Source organism: Heterodontus francisci, chromosome 18, assembly GCF_036365525.1.
Source record: "Heterodontus francisci isolate sHetFra1 chromosome 18, sHetFra1.hap1, whole genome shotgun sequence".
In the NCBI taxonomy this organism is placed as follows: domain Eukaryota; kingdom Metazoa; phylum Chordata; class Chondrichthyes; order Heterodontiformes; family Heterodontidae; genus Heterodontus; species Heterodontus francisci.
Window position 1 is genome coordinate 1624669 of NC_090388.1, and position 24198 is coordinate 1648866.

At 45.4% G+C, this 24198-nt stretch overlaps 1 protein-coding gene across 2 annotated transcripts in view; it reads right to left on the reverse strand.

Moving 5' to 3' along the window:
- Positions 1–9813, reverse strand: part of LOC137379377 (transcription factor E2F7-like) — a 40865-nt gene extending 31052 nt beyond the window's left edge. The window contains exons 1-6 of one of the 2 annotated variants that reach the window (XM_068050096.1): positions 9719–9813; positions 8861–8959; positions 7327–7611; positions 5720–5888; positions 3668–3967; positions 2636–2797 (exon numbers count right to left, since the gene is read on the reverse strand). In XM_068050096.1, coding sequence (XP_067906197.1) covers positions 2636–2797; positions 3668–3967; positions 5720–5888; positions 7327–7611; positions 8861–8959 — 1015 coding nt within the window. In that variant the 5' untranslated portion in view covers positions 9719–9813. The remainder of the gene's footprint in view (positions 1–2635; positions 2798–3667; positions 3968–5719; positions 5889–7326; positions 7612–8860; positions 8960–9718) is intronic. The other variant, XM_068050097.1, reaches the window with a different exon arrangement.
- Between the last annotated feature and the right edge of the window lie 14385 nt (positions 9814–24198).

Here is a 24198-nt window from a genome sequence, read left to right on the forward strand (position 1 = left end):
ATTAGAAATAGCCAATGGTCAGGGACAGGAGGGTGTGACTGCGAGTGAGGCAGGGAAGGGGTATCAGCATGTAGTGATGGAGGAGCCTCAGCCTCTGACTTTGTCCAACAGGTACGAGGTCCTTGCTACCTGTGTGAATGAAGAGAAGGACTGCAAGGTGGATGAGCGGACAGACCATGGCACCATGGTGAAAGATGTCATTCCAGTGGGGGTAGTGAAGAGGAATGTGGTAGTAATCAGAGACAGTATAGTCAGGGAGATAGATACTGTTCTCTGTAGCCGTGACCGGGAGCTCCGATGGCTGTGTTGACTGCCCAGTTCCAGGGTTAAGGACATCTCCACGCAGCTGGAGAGGAACCTGAAGTGGGAGGGGGAGGATCCAGTTGTCGTGGTCCATGTGGGAACCAATGTCATGGGTAGAACCAGAAATAATGTTTGCTTAGAGAATTTGAGGAGTTAGGATCCAAATTAAAACACAAAACATCAAAGGTAATCATTTGTTACCTGAGCCATGTGCAAATTGGCACAGGGTCAAGCAGATTAGAGAACAAAACGCGTGGCTCAAAGAGTGGTGTGGGAAGATGGGGTTTCTATTCTTGGGGCAATGGCATCAGTACTCAGGGAAGAGGGAGCTATTCTGTTGGGATGGGCTTCACTTGAACTGGGCTGGGACCAGTGTCCTGGCCAATCGCATAACTAGGGTTGTGGACAGGGCTTTGACCTAACAGAGGGGTGAGGGTTTGGGGAAAGGGAAATTCAGAAATCCAAAGAGAGGGATCAGGGCATCGGAGCAGGATAGTGATGTGGGTAACTCCCAACAGAATGGGACAGGAAGGGACAGAGAGTGTAACAAAAATTGTACATTGATAGAGGAGGTCATTACAAGGAAGAGAGGTAAAAAAAATGAAAGTAAAGTTCCTTTATCTGAATGCACGAAGCATCTGTAATTAGATAAATGAACTAATGGCACGAATAGAGGTAAATGATCTAGATCTCATTGTCATTACCCAGACATGGTTACAAGGAGATCAAGGTTGGGAAATGAATATTCCAGAGTACACAATATTTCGGACAGACAGACAGAATGGAAAAGGAGGAGGAGTAACCCTGATAGTAAAGGATGACATTAATAAGAAGAGATCTGGCCTCAGAAGATCATGAACTGGAATCAGTTTGGGTGGAAATTAGGAATAGCAGGAGTTAGAAAACACAGGTGGGAGTAATTTACAGGCCCCCTAACAGTAGTTATATCATTGGACAGAACATTAAATGGGAAATTATTGGAGCATGGAAAAAAGGTAATGTATGAATTGTGGGGGAATTTAATCTGCATATAGACTGGGACAATTAAATTGGCAACCGTGGTCTATAAGATGAGTTTGTAGAATGTTTTCGTGACAGTTTCTTGGAGCAATATGTTGTAGAACCAACAAGGGATAAAGCTATCTTCGATCTCATTGTGTAATGAAGCAGGGTTAATAAGCATTGTCATAGAAAAAGAGCTACTGGGAAATAGCGATCATAATACCATGGAATTTCATGTTAAGTTTGAAAGTGACACATTTCAATCACAAACAAGATTCTTAAACAGGAATAAAGAAGTCTTACTAAAATTGTACAGGGTTTTGGTGAAACCGTACCTGGAATACTGTGTGCAGTTTTGGTCTCCACATTTAAGAAAGGATATACTTGCACTGGAGGCAGTGCAGTGAAGATTTACTAAATTGGTCCCTGGGATGAGGGGGTTGTTCTCTGATGAGAGGCTGAGTAAATTGGGCCAATATTCTGTCGAGTTTAGAAGAATGAGAGGCGATCTAATTGAGACATACAAGATTCTGAAAGGGTTTGATAGGGTAGAAACTGAGAGATTGTTCCCACTGGTCAGGGAATCTAGAACACGGGGACACAGTCTCAGGATAAGGGGCCAATCATTCAGGACTGAGATGAGGAGAAATTACTTCACTCAAAAGGGTTGTGAATCTTTGGAATTCTCTACCCCGGAGGGTTGTGGATGTTTCATTATTGAATACATTTAAAGCTGGGATCGACAGATTTTTGGTCTCTCAGGGAATCAAGGGATATGGGGAGTGGGCAGGAAAGTGGAATTGAAGCCCAAGATCAGCCATGATTGTATTGAATGGCGGAGCAGGCTTGATGGGCCGAATGGTCTACTTCTGCTCCTATTTCTTGTATTTGAGATTACTCATCTTGAGTGAAAATGCACGCACACAAAAACACAATGACTGCTGTGCAGTCTACAAACAAAACTCAACTTACTTTTAATATAAATTAAAAACAGAAAATGCCAGAAAGAGATAAATGAAAAGGCAATATGAAGGTAGACAGGATTTGGACTGAGGAAAACTGAAGACCGAGATCACGAAAACTGTAGGAACAGCTCAGCCACATCTAGAACACTGAAAGACAAATAGAAACTGCTGGTAACATTCAGCAAGTCTGGAGAGAGAAACAGTTAACTTTTCAGCACGATGACTTTTCGTCAGAAGTCATTGGCCTGAAACGTTAACAACATCCATGAAGAGAGAAATGGAGTTGAGTCTTTTCCAACATTTTCTGTTTTTAATTTTGGATTCCCAGCAGTAATTCTGTAGTATTTTGCTTTTGTTCTACTTACTTTTAAACTTGCTGTTATCAGCAGAGTCCTGTTGACTTTCTTCAATTAGGATCTTAGCAGCAATATCGAGAGCGACCGTCTTGGGTTCTGACACAAGGAAAAGCATCACAAACTTCTCACTCATGATGCGCAGAGACTTGTCCTTCCTGCTGTTTATAGATGCTGAGAGAGAGAAGATGGCACTAAAATGAAGCACAGAGAACAACTCCTTCTACTTCTTTAGATTATGTAGGTTTATTACGTCTATTAAAAATAAAATAAATATTTTCAAATTGCAATGGTGAGGATGGAGTGAGTGGAATGGCTTTCATCTCCTACTAACGCTGTTCACTTAGCAGCCAGAAGGGAGCAGCAGAGTACAGGAGATGGAGCCACTGTTAACCTGCTCACCTGGCAGCTTTGCTCTATTTAACACTGTACCAGTTCAGCTGGGACATGGCGGTGTCTTAAATAGCAGCACCACATCAATCTGGGACTCAAAGCTGCATGGCCACCTGTTACTATTACTTTTTATTTTAAAAAGATTTGCATTTCTAGAGCACCTTTCACAACCTCAGGACATTCCAAAGAGCTTTACAGCCAATGAAGTACGTTTTGAATTGTAGTCACTGTTGTAATGTAGGAAATACGACAGCCAATTTGCACACAGCAAGATCCCACAAACAGAAATATGATAATGACCCAGATCATCTGTTTTAAAGACAGAACAAAAGCAAAATACTGCAGATACTGGAAATCTGAAATAAAAACAGGAAATGCTGGGAATACTCAGGTCCGCCAGATTTTTGGGTACTGAGGGAATCCGTGGATATGGGGATAGGGTGGGAAGGTGGAGTTGATGCAGGAAATCAGAGATGATCTTTATTGAATGGCGAAGCAGGCTCGTGGGGCTGTCTCCTGCTCCTATTTCTTAAGTTCTTATAAATTGGACACAAGTGAGAGACTCCACAGATGAATACAGCAAAGCCAAATCGTGCGATTTTTGGAACTAAAACGTTTATCAGATTGCATTTAATGTAAAATAAGCCTTACCCGCTTTACTCTCGGCCTCGACAGACTTTGTCTCCCTGCTCAGCGCCTGGCAGCTGGTCCGTGCTTCCTGGGCCGTGTCCCTCTTCTCCGCTTCCTCCCCATCGAACTCCAGCTCCTTGTGGCGGATGTAAGCCAGCTGCTCTGCATACCTGTGCTGCTCTCCTCTCCTCTTCAAGGCAGCCAGGGTCTGTCTGAGACCGAGCAACCCGTGCCAGGAATACTGGTTCTTTGCCATCCGGCTGACCAATTGCAGAGACTCCAAGACGTTCACAATGTCGTAAATACGTCTGCGCTCAACTCCTGTGAAAACAAAATTCAAGGCCATCCCTACACAGTTAAACAGCAGTTCAAACCATCAATCAACTCGGAGACTCCAGAATTTTCTGGCACAATTACGCTGAGGCTAACAGCACCCACTGCTTATTTTTTTTTTTTTATTCGTTCATAGGATGTGGGCATCGCTGGCTCGGCCAGCATTTATTTCCCATCCCTAATTGCCCTCGACAACTGAGTGTCTTGCTAGGCCATTTCAGAGGGCAGTTAAGAGTTAACCACATTGCTGTGGGTCTGGAATCACATGTAGGCCAGACCAGGTAAGGACATCAGATTTCCTTCCCTAAAGAACATTAATGAACCAGATGGGTTTTTATGACAATCAATGATAGTTTCATGGCACCATTACTGAGACTAGCTTTCAATTCCAAATTTTTAATTAATTCAGTGAATTTAAACTCCACCAGCCGCCATGGTGGGATTTGAACCGGTGTCTGAAGGGTATTAGCCTGGGCCTCTGGATTTCTAGTTCAGTGACATTACCACTACACCACCATCACCCCCATCAACCTCAGGAGAGAAGCAGATACGGAGTTAAATACTATACACAAAAGTTGCTTTGGAAAATCAGCATCTTACTGTCTGCCTTTACCATTGACCAGCATTCAGTGATAACTTATACAAAGTACAGCACAGGAACAGGCCATTCGGCCCTCCAAGCCTGCGCCGATCTTGATGCCTGCCTAAACTAAAACCTTCTGCACTTCCGGGGACCGTATCCCTCTACTCCCATCCTATTCATGTATTTGTCAAGATGCCTCTTAAACGTCGCTATCGTATCTGCTTCCACCACCTCCCCTGGCAGCAAGTTCCAGGCACTCACCACCCTCTGTGTAAAAAAACTTGCCTCGCACATCCCCTCTAAACTTTGCCCCTCTCACCTTAAACCTATGTCCCCTAGTAACTGACTCTTCCACCCTGGGAAAAAGCTTCTGACTATCCACTCTGTCCATGCCACTCAGTCGACGCAAACAAAACCCTGTCGTCTTTTAACAATGTGATAATAGTTAATGACAACCAATCAACCTCCAGGGCACTAAAAATTACCTGTTGAAGACTGAGACTCCTCACTTGCATGTTTTGATGATTTCAGGGAGGTTTTTTTTTTTTTTAAAAGTCTGATTTTAAATTTATTGTTCTTACATTTCCTTTTTCTTTCTGTAACTGATCTAATATTGAATTCCCCCGCTCTAGTTGAAAAGAAAGGCTGACTTGCATTAATATAGCGCCTTTCACAACTTCAGGCCTTCCCAAAGTGCTTTACCGCTAACGAAATATTTTTAAAATATATTTGCTGTTGTAATGTAGGGAACGCAGCAGCCATTTTGTACACAGCAAGATCCCACAAACATCAATGTAATAATGACCTAGATAACCTATTTCTCATGATGCTGAGTGGGGATAAATATTGACAAGGACACCATTTTCATCTCAGTCATTGCACTGAGAATTTCCCAATCCTGCAATCTCATTGGTTAGGAGACACCACAGTTCAGATGCTTTGTTACCAGCTCACACTCCCAGTAATTGTGAGCAAAAGCTAAAGGGTACAGGGGCAAGTCTAACTACAGTAAAAGGCATTAGATGTTCCATGACTGCAGCTATATCTGGCCCTTATATTACCCCCATCCCCACTCTCTTAACTCTTCTCCCTGCGTCCCGCTACCCCCCACACCCCCCTCCCCACTCCCACCCCGAATCCTCCAACCACAAGCTCACCGAGTTCCGTTGCCACTTCATCCAGGGAAATTTCTGTTTTCTCGGTTGAAATGGGATAATTAGGATAGCGTGCAAGGAACTTCTGGCACAGAAGCCCCAGACTTTTTAGTTTCCTGCTCGGCCTTTGCTGTTCAAATTCATCCGTGGTTGCATCATCCACCTCACCGAGCTAAAAGGAAAATAAAAAATCCATTTGCACTTTACACAGGAGGGACCCCCACCTTTCAATCGCTTGTCAGGAACTCTTGGTTTCACACTAATTCTCATTCCAACAAAAAATATTTGTCTTTGGTCAGACACTAATAAGGAAGGGATGAACAGGCTGGGGGCTCTTTTCTCGAGAAAGACAAGCCTGAGGGGTGATCTGATAGAGGTCTTTAAAATAATGAAAGGGTTTGATAGGGTAGACACAGAAGATATTTCCACTTGTGGGGGAGACCAGAACTAGGGGCCATCAATATAAGATAATCACTAATAAATTCAACAGGGAATTCAGGAGAAACTTCTTTATCCAGAGAGTGGTGAGAATGTGGAACTCGCTACCACAGGGAGTGGTTGAGGTGAATAGTATCGATACATTTCAGGGGAAGCTGGACAAACACATGGATGAAAAAGCAATAGAAGGATATGCTGATGGGATTGGATGAGGAAGGGTGGGAGGAGTCTCGTGTGGAACATGAGCACTGGCACAGAGCAGACGGGCCGGGTGGCCTTTTTCTGTGCTGCAAACTCCAACTCATGGAAAGAGGTGAGGGTTGCAGGTTCCTGTGGAGTGGAAAGCCAGCGCACCGGCAGCGGAGGGAAGCTTTCTCAGTTTGAGGTTGGTACGATTAGTTGCGGCAAATTTAGGATGGAGCAAATGGCCTCCTTCGGTGTGGTATCATTGTATGACTGTAACCGGTAGGATTTTGTACTCAGTAACTTCCAGATCAAGACGGATAATCTTCCTATTGTATTCTTGAGCACCAAATAGCAAGCAAACTATTTTCATTCATTCATTCATGGGATGTGAACGTCACTGGCTAGGCCAGCATTTATTGCCCATCCCTAATTGCCCTTGAGAAGGTGGTGGTGAGCTGCCTTCTTGAACTGCTGCAGTCCATGTAGATTATAGTTTTTTGTCGCAGTTCTTTGATACAACTGAGTGGCTTGCTAGGCTATTTCAGAGGGCAGTTAAGAGTCAGTCACATGTCGGCCAGACCACGTAAGGACAGCAGATTTCCTTCCCTAAAGGACATTAGTGAACCAGGTGGGTTTTTACAACAAATGACAATGGTTTCATGGCCATCATTTCTGAGAGGAGCTTTTTATCCCAGATTGATTTAATTAACTGAATTTAAATTCCCCCAGCTGCTGTGGCGGGATTTGAACTCATGTTGCTGCGTCATTAGTCCAGGCCTCTGGTAGATTACTATGGACAGGTTGTTGGAGATTGTATGAGGAAGAGGGGGAGATGGGTGCGGAGGCAGCACAAGTGGCCAGAACTGGAGGAGCACAAAGTCCTCGGGAGGTTCTCAGGCTGAAGGAGGAGGCGAGGCCTTGGAGGGATTTAAACTCGAGGGATGGAGGGGGAACAAGCAGGACCAGTAAATGAAGCCACCCATTACCTGAATAACATTACTGATGCTCCCGATTCCCTCGTTTTCGATCTGTCGGAAGAGTTCCTTTTTCTTCTCCCTGTCCCGGATGTCAGGACTTGCTGCACTAATGAGCATCTTCAGATTTGCGGTCGGTGACCAGGGCTCAGGGGATGACTTGTCGATGTGTTTAATTGGAGTGACCTGAACTCTGTCTGGGCTGCAGCATTTATTCCACAGGACCACACTCGGCATCAATTCGTTTTTCACCGGGGTTTTAGGCGACATTCTCTTTGGTTCAATAAACAGATTTTCCTAAAACAGAGACCAAAAAAAAAGTGATGAAAAGCAGAGACTCTCAAATCACCCAATAAAAAGGAGAATCAAACACACTTGTATTATTAGCCAAGGACAAGTTCATCGCCTCCATTGGCGGACGTGCCTTCAACTGCCTGGGCCCTGAGCTCTGGAATTCCCTCCCTAAACCTCTCCGCCTCTCTCTCTCTCCTCCTTTAAGATACTCTTTAAAACCTCTCTCTTTGACCAAGCTTTTGGTCACCAGTCCTAAGATTTCCTTATTTGACTCGGTGTCAAATTTTGTTAATGTTCCTGCAAAGCACCTGGGATGTTTTTACTATTTTAAAAAGGCGCTATATAATTGCAAGCTGTTGTAAGAAAACAAACTTTTTGGTGCAAAAGTACTTATTGTATTTCCAAATACTCTTGTTGCAATTACCAATTACTGTCAAATGCCCAATTGAAAAACATGTGTTTGTCAGAGGCACCATTCTGAACTTCCCCCTCCCCCCCCACAATGTAGGTTGGAATAATATTCAGACAGAAGCTACAAATTTTAATCCAAGTTCTTCAGAAAACTGGGCGTTTTGAAAATTGACAGCCGTGAATAAAACAAAACATGGTGGGCACATCATTTCCAAATTCTTTTGTATTACTTCATAATTGGTGGTTCAAAGGGACTTTTCCCCAACAGTTGGCGCACAGTTAAACAGACTGTTATGCTGTTTTGTGACTGGCGGAAAGGTTCCCCAGGATTGTTTGATGCAGTGTTTCACCAAATACAGCATTCAGGAAGAACTGCCCCGAGAACTGAGCAAGATTCACACAGTTCCTACAAGAGCTGGTGAAAAGTCAGGAAGCACATTTTCACACAAAGGGTAGCAGAAATCAGGAAGTCTCTTCCCTCCAAAAGGCTGTGGCTGCTGGGGATAGGTGGAGCTTTTGATACTGAGACTGATAGATTTGCGTTGAGTTAGGGTATGGAAGGATATTAAGCAAAGGCAGGTAAATGGCGTCGAGATACAGATCAGCTAGGATCTAAGGGGACGGGCTGAATAGCCTCCTCCTGCTCCTGAAACAGTCAAAGCCACAGGTATAACAAAAATGAAGGCTGAATCCTTGATGCTGAAACATTAAATGCAATCCTGGTCAAGTTAGGTTTTTGATTCAGCCAGAGTTCTGCAGGGTTAGTGTCTGATCTGCTTTCTACATCCTCCATGTTATTTCTAATAAACCCAGATACAAGAAATCTACAGATCAGATTTACCTTTTGTGCAATTTTTATTTCACTATTCAGGGTCTCGGAGGGGAAATCACATTTTCCTATTCGTGTACTCACGAGATCCTTCAATTTCAAGCAGCTCATCTATAAAATAAAAAACATACAAACGCATATTTAATAAAAAGTCAAGTTCATTCATAACTAAATCATTGTTACTTTCACGTTGACGACCCTGCCACCAATAATATCCTCATCACGGTTTACTGTATTCCCTTCTCGTGGAATATTTAAGCAGACACAGGAGGTGCTGGGATATTCCTATCCTGGATTTACACTCACATCTGAACAGGACAGAATTCCCAACTTCTAAACAATTCTTACAGTAACGCACCAGCCAACTTTGGAAAAATCCCCTTTTTCCTTTAAAATCAACCGGATTTTGTTTTTTGTTTAAGAAAATCACGATCGCTTTTCACTGCCAATTCTCCCATTCAGTTTGTTGCAAAGTCCAAATATCAGAAGCGATTTTAACCCCTTAATTAATTTTAAAAATTGGCACAAAGATAGTGATGTTGTGACCCCGGTAGATAGATGGGCGGGCGATTCCTAAACAGTCTCCTCACAAAATGATGATTACTGGATGAGATAAAGAGTTTCAGAAAGGGTTTGGAACTGAGCAGATAAATTGAACCTGTCAGTCACAGAAACAGATGTTATATTAAGACAAATTACCTGGTGTGAACCAGAAATCAAAGCAAATACAGAAATCTAACAAGAGAAAAACACATAATGCTGAGAATGTACAGCAATATCTAGAAAGAGGAGGTGAAATCATCTTCATGATGTTTACATTAGAGAATGTGTTACAATTACTAAATGGATAAACGAATGAAACTGACTCACCTTGCCGCAGTGATTGTAACTTTTTAAAATATACAAAATGGATCGAATTCTAAAATCTACAGTGGCTGCATCGCGGAGCCGGCTCTCCCTCCCTCCCTCTCAATCTCTCTCCCTCTCTCCCCCCGTCACTATCTCTCTCCCTCCCTCTCAATCTCTCTCCCTCTCTCCCCCCGTCACTATCTCTCTCTCTCTCTCTCCCTCCCTCTCTCCCCGTCACTATCTCCCTCACTATCTCTCTCCCTCTCCTTCTCTCTTTCTGTGTCTCTGTGTCCCCCTCTCCCTTTCACGCTCCCTCTTTCTTTCTCTCTCCCCCTCTCTTTCTCCTTCCCTCTTTCTCCCTCCCTCTCTCTCAATCCCTCTCTCTCTATCCCTCTCTCTCAATCCCTCTCTCCCCGTCACTATCTCCCTCACTATCTCTCTCCCTCTCCTTCTGTGTCTCTGTGTCCCCCTATCCCTTTCACGCTCCCTCTTTCTCTCTCCCCCTCTCTTTCTCCTTCCCTCTTTCTCTCTCCCCCTCTCTTTCTCCTTCCCTCTTTCTCTCTCCCTCTCTCTGAGCCGCCGCCGCGGAATCTGCGATTCTGGCGCGCTCCGACATGCTGAAGACGTCAGGACGTCAGTAGCCAATGGGATTCGGCGGCAGTGGTTACATTCCGAGCAGTTGACCAATGGTGTTCGAGCAACTGTCTCGCTTCCGGGTTTGTTTGGCGCGTTGCTCGGCGCGTTTTGGCCGCGGGAGGAGGGAGTGAAGTAACTGAGACCTATAGAATCATATCTATACCATTATATAGGGTAATATATAAGAATGTATAGACAGTGAGAGCCCCCTGTAACTCAGACGGACTCTCTCTTCCTCAAACTCATTCTCCCCATTTCCTTTCTGCCCCTCTTTTTTTCCCCATGGTTAACGAAAACAGTTAAAGATAGTATCAAACTTCAAGAAAAAGCATATAATTGCGCAAAGATGGGAGGCAGGTCAGAAGATTGGACAGAATATAAAAAGCAGCAAAGAATGACTAAAGGATTGATAAGGAAGGTAAAATTAGAGTAGGAGAGAAAGCTAGCTAAAAATATAAAGATAGATAGTAAGAGTTTCTATAGATATTTAAAAGAGTTAACAAAGAGAGCATTGATCCTATAAAAAGTGAGCCTGGGGAATTAATAATGGATAATAAGGAGATGGCAGATGAATTGAACAGATATTTTGCATCGGTCTTCACTATTGAGGATACAAGTAACATCCCAGTATTGGCTGTAAATCAGGAAATGGAAGGGAGGGAGGAACTCAAGAAAATTACAATCACCAGGGAAGTGGTACTGAACAAATTGTTGGAACTGCAGGCTGACAAGTCCCCGGGTCCTGATGGACTTCATCCTAGGGTGTTAAAAGAAGTGGCTAGTGAGATAGTTGATGTGTTAGTTTTAATTTTCCAAAATTCCTGAGATTCGGGGAAGGTTCCGTTATATTGGAAAATAATGAATGTAATTCCTTTATTCAAAAAGGGAGGGAGACAGAAAGCAGGAAACTACAGGCCAGTTAGCTTAACATCTGTCTTAGGGAAAATGTTAGAAGATATTATAGCAGGACACTTAGAAAAATTCAAGGTAATCAGGCAGAGTCAACATGGATTTGTGAAAGGGAAATCATGTTTAACCAATTTATTGGAGTTCTTTGAGGGAGTTATATGTACTGTGGATGAAGGCGAACTGGAAGATGTACTGTACCTCTCCTATCCCTTCCCTCCCCTCTCCCCTCACCCCTCCCTCCCCCCTCCCTCCCCTCACTGATCCCTCCCTCCCTCCCTCCCACACCCCCTCCCCCTCTCCCTCTCACCTTACCCCTCTCCCCTCACCTCCCCCCTCACCCCTCGCTCTTTCTCTCCTGCTTTCCCTCTTCGGTCCCCTCCTCCATCACCATCCTCCTCCCCTCACCCCGCTCCCCTCCCTCCCCTCTTCCCTCCCTCCCCTCTCCCCTTAACCCACCATCCCCCTCCCCTCAACCCACCCACCCTCTCCTCTCCCCCTCCCTCTCTCCCCTCTTCCCCCCTTCCCATCACCCCTCTCCCCAAACCCTCACCCTTCCCTCCCTCCCCTCACATCTCCCTTCCCTCTCCCCCTCAGGGTATTGAGGTTAATGTGTTGGTATGGATTGAGGATTGGCTAACACACAGAAGGCAGAGAGTCGGGATTAATGGGTTGTTTTTCAGGTTGGAAAGCTGTAACTAGTGGAGTGCCACAAGGATCGGTCCTGGGGACTCAACTATTTACTATCTATATTAATGACTTGGAGGAAGGGACAGAGTGTAGTGTATCCAAATTTGCTGACGATACAAAGGTAGGTGGGAAGGCATGTTGTGATGAGGACAGAAAGAATCTGCATGAAACACAAAAAGTTCGCATGTAGGTGCAGCAAGTAATTAAAAAGGCAAACGGAATTTTGAACTTTATTGCTGGGGGGGTTAGAGTTTAAAAATAGGGAAGTCTTGTTACAACTGTACAGGGTGTTGGTGAGGCCACACCTGGAGTACTGTGTACAGTTTTAGTCCCCGTATTTAAAGAAGGATATACTAGCATTGGAGGCAGTTCAGAAAAGGTTCACTCGGCTGATTCCTGGGATGAAGGGGTTGTCTTATCAAGAACGGCTAAACAGGTTAGGTCTTTATTCATTGGAGTTTAGAAGAATGAGAGGTGATCTTATTGAAACATATAAGATTTTAAGGGGGCTTGACAGGGTAGATGTTGAGAATATGTTTCCACTGGTGGGGAATCTCGAACTAGGGAACATGGTTACAGAATAAAGGGGCACACATTTAGAACTGAGATGCAAAGGAATTTCTTCTCTCAGAGGGTAGTGAATATCTGGAATTCTCTACCTCAGAGAGTTATAGAGTCATAGAGTCGTACAGCATAGAAACAGGCCCTTCGGTCCACCGCGTCCATGCCGACCATAATGCCAATCTATACTAATCCCATCTGCCTGTATTAATTCCATATCCCTCTATGCCTTGCTCATTCAAGTACCTGTCCAGATGCCTCTTAAATGTTGCTACTGTCCTTGCCTCCACCACCTCCTGACCAGCTCATTCCAGATACCCACTATTCCTTGTGTGAAGAATTTACCCCTTTGATCCCCTTTAAATCTCCTCCCTCTCACCTTAAATCTATGCCCTCTAGTTTTAGTCACCCCTACCATGGGAAACAGACTCTGTCTATCTACCCTATCTATGCCTCTCATAATTTTATACACCTCTATCATGTCCCTTCTCAGCCTCCTTCGCTCCAGGGAAAACAGACCCAGCCTATCCAATCTCTCTTTATAACTCAAGCCCTCCAAACCAGGCAACATCCTTGTGAATCTTTTCTGCACCCTCTCTAGCTTAATCACATCTTTCTTGTAGTGCGGTGACCAGAACTGCACACAGTACTCCAAATGCGGCCTAACCCAATGTTATGTACAACTGTAACATGACGTCTCAACTCTTGTACTCAATGCCTCGGCCGATGAAGGCAAGCATGCCATACGCCTTCTTCACCACCCTGTCTACCTGTGTTGCCTCTTTCAGGGAACTACGTACTTGCCAAGGTCTCTCTGCTCAAGAACACTCCCCAGGGCCCTGCCATTCACTGTATATGTCCTGCCCTGGTTTAACTTCCCAAAATGCATCACTTCACACTTGTCTGCATTAAATTACATTTGCCAATCCCTTGCCCACTTTCCCAGTTTATCTATATCCTGTTGTAACCTTAGACAACCTTCTTCACTGTCCACTATACCACCAATTTTGGTGTCATCTGCAAACTTACTAATCATGCCCCCTACACTTACTAATCATGCCCCCTACATTCACATCCAAGTCATTAATATATATGACAAACAACAGAGGGCCCAGCACTGATCCCTGCGGCACACCACTGGTCACCGGCCTCCAATCTGAAAATCAACCCTCCACTACCACCCTCTGCCTCCTATCACCAAGCCAATTTTGTATCCAATTTGCTAGCTCACCCTGGATCCCATGTGTTCGAACCTTCTGGACCAGCCTACCATGCGGGACCTTGTCAAAGGCCTTGCTAAAGTCCATGTAGACTAAGTCCATCGCCCTGCCCTCGTCAATCCTCTTGGTCACTCCTGGAAAAACTCAAATTCGTGAGACATGATTTCCCACGCACAAAGCCATGCTGACTATCCCTAATCAGACCATGCCTTTCCAAATGCATATAAATCCTGTCTCTCAGAATCCCTTCCAATAACTTTCCCACCACTGATGTAAGGCTCACCGGCCTGTAGTTCCCTGGCTTATCCCTGCTGCCCTTCTTAAATAATTAAAACATCAGCTATCCTCCAGTCTTCCAGTACCTCACCCGTGGCTAACAATGATACAAAAATCTCTGCCAGGGCCCCAGCAATCTCCTCCCTTGCTTCCCAATGCATCCTAGGATACACCTGGTCAGGCCCTGGAGATTTATCCGCCTTAATGCACTTCAAAAACTCCAACACCTCCTCTTTGTAATGTTGTTATGCTCCAGGATATCGCTGTTCCCTCCCTTGAACTCACTAGCTTCCATGACCTTCTCCACAGTAAATACAGACGAGAAATATTCATTTAAGACCTCGCCCATTTCCCGTGGCTCCACACATAGATTGCCACACTGATCCTTAAGGGGACCTACTCTCTCCCTAGCTCCCCTTTTACTCTTAATATACTTATAGAATCTTTTAGGATTCTCCTTTATCTTATCTGCCAGGGAAATCTCATTGCCCCTTTTCACCCTCCTAATTTACTTCTTAAGTGTAGTCCTACATCCCCTATACTCCTCGAGGGACTCGCTTGATCCCAGCTGCCTATACCTGACATATGCCTCCTTCTTTATCCTGACCAGACCCTCAATATCCCTCATCAACCAAGGTTCCCTAAACTTGCCAGCCTTGCCCTTCCATCTAACAGGAGCATGCCGGCCCTGAACTCTTCCTATCTCACTTTTAAAAGCCTCCCACTTGCCAGACTTCCCTTTCCCTGTAAACAGCCTCTCCCATTCAACTTTTGAGAGTTCCTGTCTGATGCCATCGAAATTAGCCTTCCCCCAATTTGGGACTTCAACTTGAGGACCAGTCCTATCCTTTTCCATAACTATCTTGAAGCTAATAGAGTTATGGTCACTGGTCCCAAAGTGCTTCCCCCACTGACACATCAACCACCTGACCATCCTCATTTCCTAAGAGGAGGTCGAGTCTAGCCCCTTCTCTAGTAGGGCCATCCACATACTGCTTCAGAAAACTATCCTGGACACACTTAACAAATTCTTCCCCATCTGATCCCTTAGCACTAAGGCAGTCCCAGTCAATATTAGGGAAGTTAAAATCACCTACTATTACAACCCTATATTTCCTACACCTATCTGTGATCCTACACATATGCTCCTCCAATTCCCTCTGACTATTGGGGGGCCTATAGTATAATCCCATCAAAGTGATCACCCCTTTCTTATTTCTAAGTTCTACCCATATGGCGTCGCTGGACATCCCCCCCGGGATATCCTCTCTAAGTACTGCCGTGATGTCCTCCCTAATCAATAGTGCAACTCCCCCTCCTCTCTTACCTCCACCTCTGTCACACCGGAAGGATCGGTACCCCGGAACATTGAGCTGCCAGTCCTGCCCATCCCTCAACCATGTTTCCGTAATAGCTATAATATCACAATCCCATGTACCGATCCATGCTCTGAGCTCATCTGCCTTACCTGTAAGGCTTCTTGCATTAAAGTAAATGCAATTTAGCCAACCAGACCTTCCATGCTCCCAGTGCTGCCCCTGCCCGGCCTGCCTACTGGACTTGCTTGCTTTAACCTCTACATTTGCCTCAACTATCTCATCTGAGAGACTACCACTTTGGGTCCCACCCCCCTGCAAGACTAGTTTAAACCCTCCCGAGTAGTATTAGCAAACCTCCCCACAAGGATATTGGTCCCCTTCCAGTCTCTCTTGTACAGGTCACCTCTGCACCAGAAGAGATCCCAATGATCCAAGTAGCTGAAGCCCTCCCCCCTACACCAGCTCTTCAGCCACGCATTCGTTTGCCTAATCCTCCTATTCCTACCCTCACTGGCACGTGGCACAGGGAGTAATCCTGAGATTACAACCCTAGAGGTCCTGCTTTTTAACCTTCTGCCTAGCTCCCTTTATTCACTTTGCAGGACCTCATCTCTCTTCCTGCCTCTGTCATTAGTACCAATATGGACCACGACCTGTGGCTGCTTACCCTCCCCTTTCAGAATGTCCTGAAGCCGCTCCGAGACATCCTTGACCCTACCACCAGGGAGGCAACATACCATCCTGGAGTCTCGTTGTGGACGCTAGGTCACTAAATGTATTTAAGGAGCAGGTAGATAGATTTTTGAAATCTCGGGAAGTCGAGGGTTGTGCAGAGCAGACCCGAAAGAGGAGTTGAGGCCTGGGACAGATCAGCCATGATCTTATTGAATGGCGGGGCAGGCTTGAGGGGCTGAATGGCCTACTCCTGCTCCTATTTCTTATGTTCTTAATTAAGAGCCAAATCAACAAAAACTTGTATTTATATAGCACCCTACGGAGATAGAGAGGGGCAAGGCTTTGGAAGGATTTGGAAACAAGGCTGAGAATTTGGAAATCAAGGGTTTACTTAACGGGGTGTCACTGGAGGCCAGTGAGCACAAGGGTGATGTGGGAACAGGATTTGGCGCGTATTAGGACACGGGCAGCAGAGTTTTGGATGAGCTCGGGTTTACAATGGGTAGAATGTGGGAGACTAGCCAGGAATGCATTGGAATAGTCATGTCTCGAGGTAACAAAGGTATGGATGAATTCCAGATGAGCTGAGGCAGGAGCAGAGTGGGGCGATGTTAGAGAGGGAGCTATAGTGATGGTGTGGATATGTGGCTCGAAGTCCATCTCAGGGTTAAATATGACAAGTTGAGGAACAGTTTGATTCTGTTTAGACAGTTGCCAGGGAGAGGGATGCAGTCAGTAGCTAGGATATGGAGCAGTGACTGAAGACCGTGGCTTTGGTCTTTCCAATATTTATTTGGAGGAAATTTCTTCTTATCAAGTTAGATTCTTGATAAACAAGAGAGTCAGGTGTTGGTTTCGGCAGGCATCATGATCGGCGCAGGCTTGGAGGGCCGAATGGCCTGTTCCTGTGCTGTACTGTTCTTTGTTCTTTGCTATGGGGGAAGACAGGAAAGTGGAGCTGACGGCACATTCTGATCAGCCATGATCTTATCAAATGGCAGAGCAGGCTTAAGGGGCCGAATGGCCTACTCCTGCTTCTAATTCATATGTTCATATGTATCTGCTGTCAGATAAGCAATTTGATAATTTAGAGATAGTGGAGGAGTCACAAGAGTTGGTGGTGAGGTAGAGCTGGGTGTCATCAATGTACATATGAAAACTAACGCTGTGTTTTCTGACAATGTTGCGAAGATGAGAAATATGAAGGGGTCAAGAATAGATCCTTGGAGTCACCAGAGGTAATGGTGCAGGAGCAGGGAGAGAAGCCATTGCAAGTGATTCTCTGTCTATGATTTGATAGATAAGGATGGAACCAGGTGAGAGCAGTCCCACCCAACTGGGCAACAGTGGAGAGGCGTCAGAGGAGGATTGCATTGTCAACCATGTCAAAGGCTGCAGACAGGCCGACATTCAAGAAGCTTTGAGGACTGCTATTCTGAGAGAGGGAGGGTGTCCAGGTCATGCATCAACTTAGAAAAGTTAGTGATGTTGCATAGAAAATGGTGCCATTTTCTGCATTGGATTTACTGATTATTTGTTGTGAATAACATACAGCGCAGCTGTTCATAAATATATGGAAACAAGGCCCACTTGCTCCATTCATTAATCATACTGAGGCTTGGGTGTCACACAACGTCAGTCCTGTGGAACTAATGCAGTAACTTTCTCCAATTTTTCCTGCAATTCAATATTGGGAAGACTGAAGCCATTGTTTTCAGTCCCCGCTCCAAACTCCATTCCCTAGCAACTGACTCCATTCCTCTCCCTGGCAACAGTCTGAGATTAAGCCGGTCTGTTTTTAACCTTGGTGTCACATTTGACCCCGAGATAAGCTTCTGACCTCATATTCACGTCGTTACGAAAACTGCCTATTTCCACATCTATAACATTGCCCAACTTCGCCCCCATCTCAGGTCATGAAGACTCCGGGTGACCTTTGATTATTTTCACATTAGAAAACCTCATCCATCAGGAACATAACCTACAAAAACCTTATTTATTTTGTTTATTCTGAAGAGACAGCTAATTTTAAAAACTCCACTTTTAAAACTGGTTAACTGTTAGTTTTTGAGTGTATGTGTGTGTACTGCGGGAGGACACCTCGGAGGGGTCGTGCAGCGAGGCAATATGAGTGGAGCCCAGGAATAGGAAGGGTGCAGTCACGATGTTGGGGGTTTTCTACAGGCCTCCCAACAGCCAGCGGGAGGTAGAGGAGCAGAAATGTAGACAGATTTTGGAAAGATGTAAAGGTAACAGGGTTGTGGTGGTGGGTGATTTTAACTTCCCCTATATTGATTGGTACTCACTTAGTGCGAGGGGCTTGGATGGGGCAGAATTTGTGAGGACCATCCAGGAGGGCTTCTTGAAACAGTATATAGATAGTCCAACTAGGAATGGGGCAATTCTGGACCTGGTATTGGGGAATGAGCCCGGCCAGGTGGTCAAAGTTTCAGTAGGGGAGCATTTCGGGAACAGTGACCATAATTCCATAAGTTTTAAGGTACTTGTGGATAAGGATAAGAGTAGTCCTCGGGTGAAGGTGCTAAATTGGGGGAAGGCTAATTATAACAATATTAGGTAGGAACTGAAGAATTTAGGTTGGGGGCGGCTGTTTGAGGGTAAATCAACATCTGACATGTGGGAGTCTTTCAAATGTCAGTTGATTAGAATCCAGGACCAGCATGTTCCATTGAGGAAGAAGGATAAGTTTAGCAAGTTTCGGGAACCTTGGATAACGCGGGATATTGTGAGCCTAGTCAAAAAGAAAAAGGAAGCAGTTGTAAGGGCTGGAAGGCTAGGAACAGATGAATCCCTTGAGGAACAGTAGAAAGGAACTTAAGCAAGGAGTCAGGAGGGCTAAAAGGGGTCATGAAAAGTCATTGGCAAACAGGATTAAGGAAAATCCCAAGGCTTTTTATACATATATAAAGAGCAAGAGGGTAACTAGGGAAAAGGTTGGCCCACTCAAGGACAGAGAAGGGAATCTATGTGTGGAGCCAGAGGAAATGGGCGAGGTACTAAATGAGTACTTTGCATCAGTATTCACCAAAGAGAAGGACTTGGTGGATGATGAGCCTAGGGAAGGGAGTTTAGATAGTCTCAGTCATCTCATTATCAAAAAGGAGGAGGTGTTGGGTGTCTTGCAAAGCATTAAGGTAGATAAGTCCCCAGGGCCTGATGGGATCTACCCCAGAATACGAAGGGAGGTAAGGGAAGAAATTGCTGGGGCCTTGACAGAAATCTTTGCATCCTCATTGGCTACAGGTGAGGTCCCAGAGGACTGGAGAATAGCCAATGTTGTTGCTTTGTTTAAGAAGGGTAGCAAGGATAATCCAGGAAATTATAGGCCGGTGAGCCTTACATCAGTGGTAGGGAAATTATTAGAGAGGATTCTTCAGGACAGGATTTACTTCCATTTGGAAACAAACAAACTTATTAGCGAGAGGCAGCATGGTTTTGTGAAGGGGAGGTTGTGTCTCACTAATTTGATTGAGTTTTTTGAGGAAGTGACAAAGATGATTGATGAAGGAAGGGCAGTGGATGTTATCTATATGGACTTCAGTAAAGCCTTGGACAAGGTCCCTCATGGCAGACTGGTGCAAAAGGTGAAGTCACATGGGATCAGAGGTGAGCTGGCAAGATGGATACAGAACTGGCTCGGTCATAGAAGACAGAGGGTAGCAGTGGAGGGGTGCTTTTCTGAATGGAGGGATGTGACTAGTGGTGTTCCGCAGGGATCAGTGCTGTGACCTTTGCTGTTTGTAGTATATATAAATGATTTGGAGGAAAATGTAGCTGGTCTGATTAGTAAGTTTGTGGGCGACACAAAGGTTGGTGGAGTTGCGGATAGTGATGAGGATTGTCAGAGGATACAGCAGGATATAGATCGGTTGGAGACTTGGGCGGAGAAATGGCAGATGGAGTTTAATCCGGACAAATGTGAGGTAATGCATTTTGGAAGATCTAATGCAGGTGGGAAGTATACAGTAAATGGCAGAACTCTTAGGAGTATTGACAGGCAGAGAGATCTGGGCGTACAGGTCCACAGGTCACTGAAAGTGGCAACGCAGGTGGATAAGGTAGTCAAGAAGGCATACGGCATGCTTGCCTTCATCGGTCGGGGCATAGAGTATAAAAATTGGCAAGTCATGCTGCAGCTGTACAGAACTTTAGTTAGGCCACACTTAGAATATTGCGTGCAATTCTGGTCGCCACACTACGAGAAGGACGTGGAGGCTTTGGAGAGGGTACAGAAGAGGTTTACCAGGATGTTGCCTGGTCTGGAGGGCATTAGCTATGAGGAGAGGTTGGAAAAACTCGGATTGTTTTCACTGGAACGACGGAGGTGGAGGGGCGACATGATAGAGGTTTACAAAGTTATAAGCGGCATGGACAGAGTGGATAGTCAGAAGCTTTTTCCCAGGGTGGAAGAGTCAGTTACTAAGGGACATAGGTTTAAGGTGCGAGGGGCAAAGTTCAGAGGGGATGTGCGAGGAAAGTTCTTTACACAGAGGGTGGTGAGTGCCTGGAACTTGCTGCCGGGGGAGGTGGTGGAAGCAGATACGATAGCGACGTTTAAGAGGCATCTTGACAAATACATGAATAGGATGGGAATAGAGGGATACGGACCCCAGAAGTGCAGAAGGTTTTAGTTTAGACAGGCATCAAGATCGGCGCAGGCTTGGAGGGCCAAATGGCCTGTTCCTGTGCTGTACTGTTCTTTGTTCTTTGTTTATCTTAAAATAAGAAGTTATAAGGCCTTTGGACATAGTGTTAATCTTAATAGTATTTAAGATTCAGTTTTTTAATAAGTAGTTAATTTGGTGTTGTCCAAAGATACCTGGTTTGGTTGTTTCATTCTGAGGTTACTAGAGTGTTTATTTTTATTTAGAGATACAGCACTGAAACAGGCCGTTCGGCCCACCGAGTCTGTGCCGACCAACAACCACCCATTTATCCTAACCCTACAGTAATCCCATATTCCCTACCACCTGCCTACACTAGGGGAAATTTACAATGGCCAATTTACCTATCACCTGCAAGTCTTTGGCAGTGGGAGGAAACTGGAGCACCCGCGGTCACAGGGAGAACTTACAAACTCCACACAGGCAGTACCCAGAATCGAACCCGGGTCGCTGGAGTTGTGAGGCTGCGGTGCTAACCACTGCACCACCCCTGTGGTACCTAATACATTTTAAGCAGCCTGTAGCTGTATGATGCCTGTCTGATCAGCAGGAGTCTGGCCTCTCGTTAGATTTGTTGATGAGGGTTACAAAATAATTGTGATGTAACTGTAAACACAGCATTGCACAAAATTTACATTTCAGATATTGGAAACCGGAAAGCTAAATTCTGTGACACCATGAAGTAATGTGGCCATAGAGGAACAAAGAAATATAGGAACATAGCAACAGGTGTAGGCCATTCAGCCCCTTCAACCTGTTCTGTCATGCAGTTAGAAACATAGAAAACTAGGAGCAGGAGTAGGCCATTCAGCCCTTCGAGCCTGCACCGCCATTCAATATGATCATGGCTGATCATCCAAACTCAGTACCCTGTTCCCGCTTTCTCCCCGTATCCTGCCTGAACAGCATCTTAACTCCATCTCCCCGGCTTGGCTCCAAAAGTCTTAATCCCCGAACCCAACAAAAATCTATCAGTCTCAGTTTGGAAATTTTCAATTGATCCCCAGTCTCAGCAGCTTTTGGGGGAGAGTTCCAGATTTCCACTCCCCTTTGTGTGAAGAAGTGCTTCCTCACATCACCCCTGAACAGCCTGGCTCTAATTTTAAGGTTCTGCCCCTTTGTTCTGGACTCCTCCCACCAGAGGAAATAGTTTCTGTCTATCGACTTTATTAACTCCTTTAAGAGAATGACAAATGGAAAGAGGGGCTATTGTGATTGCAAAACCCCCCAGGTCAGTCAGTGCTGCATGGAGAGCTGGGAGATTTTCTAGTATGGTACCGAGTTACTAACTCACCTGCTGGTGGAAACAGTTTCTTCTTATTTACTCCATCAAAATCCTTCATAATTTTGAACACCTCTATTAAATCTCTTAACTCTCCCTGCTCGAAGGAGAACAATCCCAGCTTCTCCAGTCTCTCCATGTAACTGGAATCCCTAATCCCTGGAACCATTCGGGAGGCGGAGGAGGTTATTGAGAGGAGTTATGGGGAGGTAGTCACACCTCAGGTAAAAGAAGTAGGTTGATGGGTTACCGTCAGGGGAAGGAGAGGGAACCAGCAGGCTGTGCAGGGATCCCCTGTGGCCGTTTCCCTCAACAACAGGTATACCGTTTTGGATACTGTTGCGGGGGACGACTTACCAGGGGTAAGCAATGGGGTACAGGTATCTGGCACAGAGTCTGTCCCTGTTGCTCAGAAGGGAAAGGAGGAAGAGGAGCAGAGCATTAGTCATTGGGGACTCCATAGTTAGGGGAACAGATAGGAGGTTCTGTGGGAACGAGAGAGACTCACGGTTGGTATGTTGCCTCCCAGGTGCCAGGGTTCGTGATGTCTCGGATCGTGTTTTTGGGATCCTGAAGGGGGAGGGGGAGCAGCCCCAAGTCGTGGTCCACATAGGCACCAACGACATAGGTAGGAAGAGAGATGGGGATTTAAGACAGAAATTCAGGGAGCTAGGGTGGAAGCTTACAGCGAGAACAAACAGAGTTGTTATCTCTGGGTTGTTGCCCGTGCCACGTGATAGTGAAGCGAGGAATAGGGAGAGAGAGGAGTTGAACACGTGGCTGCAGGGATGGTGCAGGAGGGAGGGTTTTGGTTTCCTGGATAACTGGGGCTCTTTCTGGGGTAGGTGGGACCTCTACAAACAGGATGGTCTTCACCTGAACCAGAGGGGTACCAATATCCTGGGGGGGAGATTTGCTAGTGCTCTTCGGGGGGGTTTAAACTAATTCAGCAGGGGGATGGGAACCTAAATTGTAGTTCCAGTGTACAGGATGTTGAGAGTAGTGAGGTCAGGGATAAGGTTACAAGGACACAAGAGGGCACTGGCAAGCAAGAACCTGGTTTAAAGTCTGTCTACTTCAACGCCAGGAGCATCCGGAATAAGGTGGGTGAGCTTGCAGCATGGGTTGGTACCTGGGATCTCGATGTAGTGGCCATTTTGGAGACATTGGTAGAGCAGGGGCAGGAATGGATGTTGCAGGTTCCGGGATTTAGATGTTTCAGTAAGAACAGAGAAGATGGTAAAAGAGGGGGGGGTGTGGCATTGTTAATCAAGGAGAGTATTACAGCGAGAGAAAGGACGTTTGAGGACTCGTCTACTGAGGTAGTATGGGCCGAGGTTAGAAACAGGAGAGGTGAGGTCACCCTGTTGGGAGTCTTTTATAGACCTCCAAATAGTTCCAGAGATGTAGAGGAAAGGATAGCGAAGATGATTCTCGACAGGGGCGAGAGTAACAGGGTAGTTGTTATGGGGGACTTTAATTTTCCAAATATTGACTGGAAATACTATAGTTCGAGTACTTTAGATGGGTCTGTTTTTGTCCAGTGTGTGCAGGAGGGTTTTCTGACACAGTATGTAGACAGGCCAACCAGGGGCGATGCCACATTGGATTTGGTACTGGGTAATGAACCCGGCCAGGTGTTAGATTTAGATGTAGGTGAGCACTTTGGTGATAGTGATCACAATTCGGTTAGGTTTACCTTAGTGATGGGCAGGGACAGGTATATACCGCAGGGCAAGAATTATAGCTGGGGGAAAGGAAATTATGATGCGATTAGGCAAGATTTAGGATGCGTAGGATGGGGAAGGAAACTGCAGGGGATGGGCACAATCGAAATGTGGAGCTTATTCAAGGAGCAGCTACTACGTGTCCTTGATAAGTATGTACCTGTCAGGCAGGGAGGAAGTTGTCGAGCGAGGGAGCCGTGGTTTACTAAAGAAGTTGAAGCGCTTGTCAAGAGGAAGAAGAAGGCTTATGTTAGGATGAGACGTGAAGGCTCAGTTAGGGTGCTTGAGAGTTACAAGCTAGCCAGGAAGGATCTAAAGGGAGAGCTAAGAAGAGCAAGGAGAGGACACGAGAAGTCATTGGCGGATAGGATCAGGGAAAACCCTAAGGCTTTCTATAGGTATATCAGGAATAAAAGAATGACTAGAGTTAGATTAGGGCCAATCAAGGATAGTAGTGGGAAGTTGTGTGTGGAATCAGAGGCGATAGGGGAAGTGTTAAATGAATATTTTACGTCAGTATTTAC